This window comes from Haliaeetus leucocephalus, unplaced genomic scaffold, assembly GCF_000737465.1.
Source record: "Haliaeetus leucocephalus isolate CR32 unplaced genomic scaffold, Haliaeetus_leucocephalus-4.0 Scaffold1, whole genome shotgun sequence".
Classification (NCBI taxonomy): domain Eukaryota; kingdom Metazoa; phylum Chordata; class Aves; order Accipitriformes; family Accipitridae; genus Haliaeetus; species Haliaeetus leucocephalus.
In genome coordinates this window covers 12086800-12090228 of record NW_010972437.1, presented here as the reverse complement: position 1 = coordinate 12090228, position 3429 = coordinate 12086800, and the positions used below count along the sequence as shown (strand labels likewise).

At 52.0% G+C, this 3429-nt stretch overlaps 1 protein-coding gene across 1 annotated transcript; it reads left to right on the top strand.

Moving 5' to 3' along the window:
* Window positions 1-89: 89 nt before the first annotated feature.
* DLX1 (distal-less homeobox 1) lies at window positions 90-2013 on the top strand. Its single transcript, XM_010566816.1, has 3 exons — window positions 90-562; window positions 1086-1285; window positions 1634-2013. The coding sequence occupies exons 1-3, from the start codon at window positions 250-252 to the stop codon at window positions 1886-1888; spliced, it is 768 nt and encodes a 255-aa protein (XP_010565118.1). The 5' UTR covers window positions 90-249; the 3' UTR covers window positions 1889-2013.
* The last annotated feature ends 1416 nt before the right edge of the window (window positions 2014-3429 follow it).

Below are 3429 nucleotides of genomic sequence, written 5' to 3'. Positions count from 1 at the left end.
GCGGACCAATCAGCTCCGCCAGCTCATGAATATTCATAGGCTTGGCTGAGTCAAAGCTTTTAGGCGAGTTTGTGTAGATCTACAGCATCATGCTTAGACTTTTCAAAGAGACAAACTCCATTTTCTTATGAATGGAAAGTGAAAAACCCTGTTCCGCTTAAATTGGGTTCTTTCCTGTCCTGAGAAACACAACAGACCCCAAAAAGGCAAGCTGAAGAGAGAACACACACACAGACCAAGCGACAAGAAATGACCATGACTACCATGCCAGAGAGTCTAAATAGCCCCGTCTCAGGGAAGGCTGTCTTTATGGAGTTTGGGCCGCCCAGCCAGCAAATGTCTCCTTCTCCCATGTCCCACGGACACTATTCCATGCACTGTTTACACTCCGCGGGCCACTCTCAGCCTGACAGCTCGTACAGCACAGCTTCGTCCTTCTCCCGACCGCTGGGCTACCCCTATGTGAACTCGGTCAGCAGCCACTCGACCAACCCCTACATCAGTTCAGTGCAGTCCTACCCCAACAGCTCCAGCCTGACTCAGACCCGGTTAGAGGAGACAGGTAGGTGCACTCGGCTTTGGGGAGGCGGGGGGGGAGAGGAGGGGGGAGGGAAGGCAAGGAGGGAGGGAGGGTGCTTGTATCAAAAAAAAAATCTATCGGGGGGGAAAAATTAAATTAAATTACGAAATATTAGTCAGGAGAGGCTGAGGATCACAGGGGAGCAGTACACAGAGCACACAATGCCTGGCTGGAAAAGAAATCAACCCAGATGTGCACGTATTAGTCTTCGTAATTATTTATTGCGTAGCGCTATAAACAATGTATGCAATTAAGGGTAATTAAACCTAAACTGCAGCCTGCAAAAATAGCAAACTTTCTCTGGGAAGAAGCCTGGGCTGCCATAATCGCCCGGAGCCTTTGTTAGCGTTACTCGAGCTTCACTTTTCTTCCTTCTCATTATTGTTATTGTTGATGTTGCTGCTGTTATTGTTACTATTGCTGCTGCTATTGCTGTTACTGCTATTATTACTATTGCTGCTATTATTATTATTATTATTTATTCTGCATCGTTTGTTGTTTGTAGGGGCCGAATCGGAGAAAAGCACTGTGGTAGAAGGAGGGGAAGTTCGCTTTAATGGGAAAGGGAAAAAAATCCGCAAACCCAGGACTATTTATTCCAGTTTGCAGCTGCAGGCTTTGAACAGGAGGTTCCAGCAAACCCAGTACCTGGCTCTCCCCGAAAGAGCCGAGCTCGCAGCATCTCTGGGACTCACCCAGACCCAGGTACAGCTCCGACTGAGCCGGCCCCTTTCCCGCGTCCTCTCCCTGTTCCCACCGCCGGCGTGGGAGACCCCACTCGTGATGCAGACGGGTCACAGCCGCGGGCAACGGAGACCGGCTCCAACGGAGCCCGAGGGGGCCTCCGCGGCACCGGCTGAGCCTCCGCGGCGGGGCGGACGCGGGGGGAATCTTCCCGGGTGGTTTGGCATCGCAAAATGGCAACGGGCACAGCAGCCACGGGGGGGGACAAGGGGGAAAAGCTGGGGGTCCGTCGGACGCCGGTGGGGGTGGGGTGGGGGGATGCTGGACCGTACCGAGGGATGCTGAGCCCTGCCCCGTTCCCGTTTGCAGGTGAAGATTTGGTTTCAGAACAAGCGCTCCAAATTCAAGAAGCTGATGAAGCAAGGAGGGGCCGCCCTGGAGAGCAGCGCCTTGACCAACGGCAGGGCTCTCTCGGGCAGCTCGCCACCGGTGCCCCCGGTGTGGAATACCACCTCCGCCTCCGGTAAGGCCTCGTCGGGGACCCCGGGCACCTACATCCCCAGCTACACGTCGTGGTATCCTTCGGCCCACCAAGAAGCTATGCAGCAGCCGCAGCTGATGTGATTATAAACCCGTTTTCCCCTACCGCAAGCACTATCGGTCCCGAAAATAATTAAAATTATTACGGAAAAAAAAAAAGAAATTAAGTACAATAAAGGAAAGGGGAAAAAAAGAGAGGAAAAAAAAGAGGGGGGGAAGAGAGAGAGAGGAAAAAAACACAAAAGAAACCCAAGCAAACAAACAAACAGGAGGTCTCTTGCCCATCCAGCCATTAGGACGCTGCACTGTAGCTCGGTGCAGGAGAGCACAGATGTGATGCGGGCCGGTTCCCACCGCTGACAGCTGACGGAGCGGCCCCGAGCACCGCACAACAGCCTGGGAGCAGAGCGAGCGCCGGCCGCGGCTTTGTGGGACAATCAGAAAAAGATGTTGGGGGGGGGGGAAGCCCTCTCCTCTGTCCTGTCTGTCTGTCTGTGTCTGTTGAAATGTAGGTCATTTATTTACTACCCCGATCTGACGGTCTCTTCAATTGCAAGGGGGAAGGAAGCCGTACAATTTCCAGAGCTGCTTTCCCTCGACATTTTCTGTACCTTTCACTATCCATCTGTGTATTTTTGGTTGTTGTTAAAAGGGGAAGACAGGGGTTTTATTTATTGATTTAAATTACCACTATGAGAGTGCTAGAAACAAACGGACAATCCGGCTTGCTGAGCGCACTGCTCGGACACGGCACAGTTTACTTTAAGCAAAACCACCCCCGGCTCCCCCACCCCCCGCCCCCCCCCCGCCCCAATAAATCACCACAAGAGAAGGATGCGATTTTTAACTTTTACAATAACTTTTATACTTCGCTGGCGTGGAGAGGTTTGGTCTGAATGATTTGCATTTCTCGCGTATTTAACAAAGGAAATAAATGCACATTGTTTGGTACTCTGAAGTGGAATCGCAGCAGCTGCCGAGCGCTTTTGCTGAGGTGAAGCAAGGCGCGGAGGACGGAACGAGAGCCCCGAGGGCGGCGGCGGCGGGGGGGGGGACCCACCGGGCGGGCGGCGGGCGGGCGCACCCGCGCAGCTCCGCGCAGCCCCGGCGAGGCTTCCCCGCGGAAAGCCGGCCCGAAGTCGAAATGCACAAACCGACGTGCAGGAGCTACTCGCTGTACATATTTTATTCTTAATTATTATTATTATTATTGTTCTGTAAACATGTTGCACAAATTTAGCCTTTTTTTTTAATTATTATTATTTCCGTTCTGTTTCGTGTGGCTGTAAAACATGATGCTTTGTGTACTGAGATCTTGACATTTTACTTGTGAAACTCGGAAGATGTGATAAACTGAGCTCGGCTGTGTTTAGTGTTCTATATGTCAAAGTTTAGTTTTATATTGAGAATGTTAACTTATTGCTTTGTATCCGGGGAAGGAAAGAAAACAAAAAAACACACAAATCTTTGTACATAAGTTATAAAGTTTCTTTGAGACAGTAAAATTATGGTTTGGAAAAAGAGACACGCGTGCTCTCTCTCTCCTAGCGCGGCCGGCGGCCGGGCCCGGGCCAGGCTCCGCGCTCGGCGGCGGGCCGGCGGTGCCCGTACCGGGAGGCGAGGCG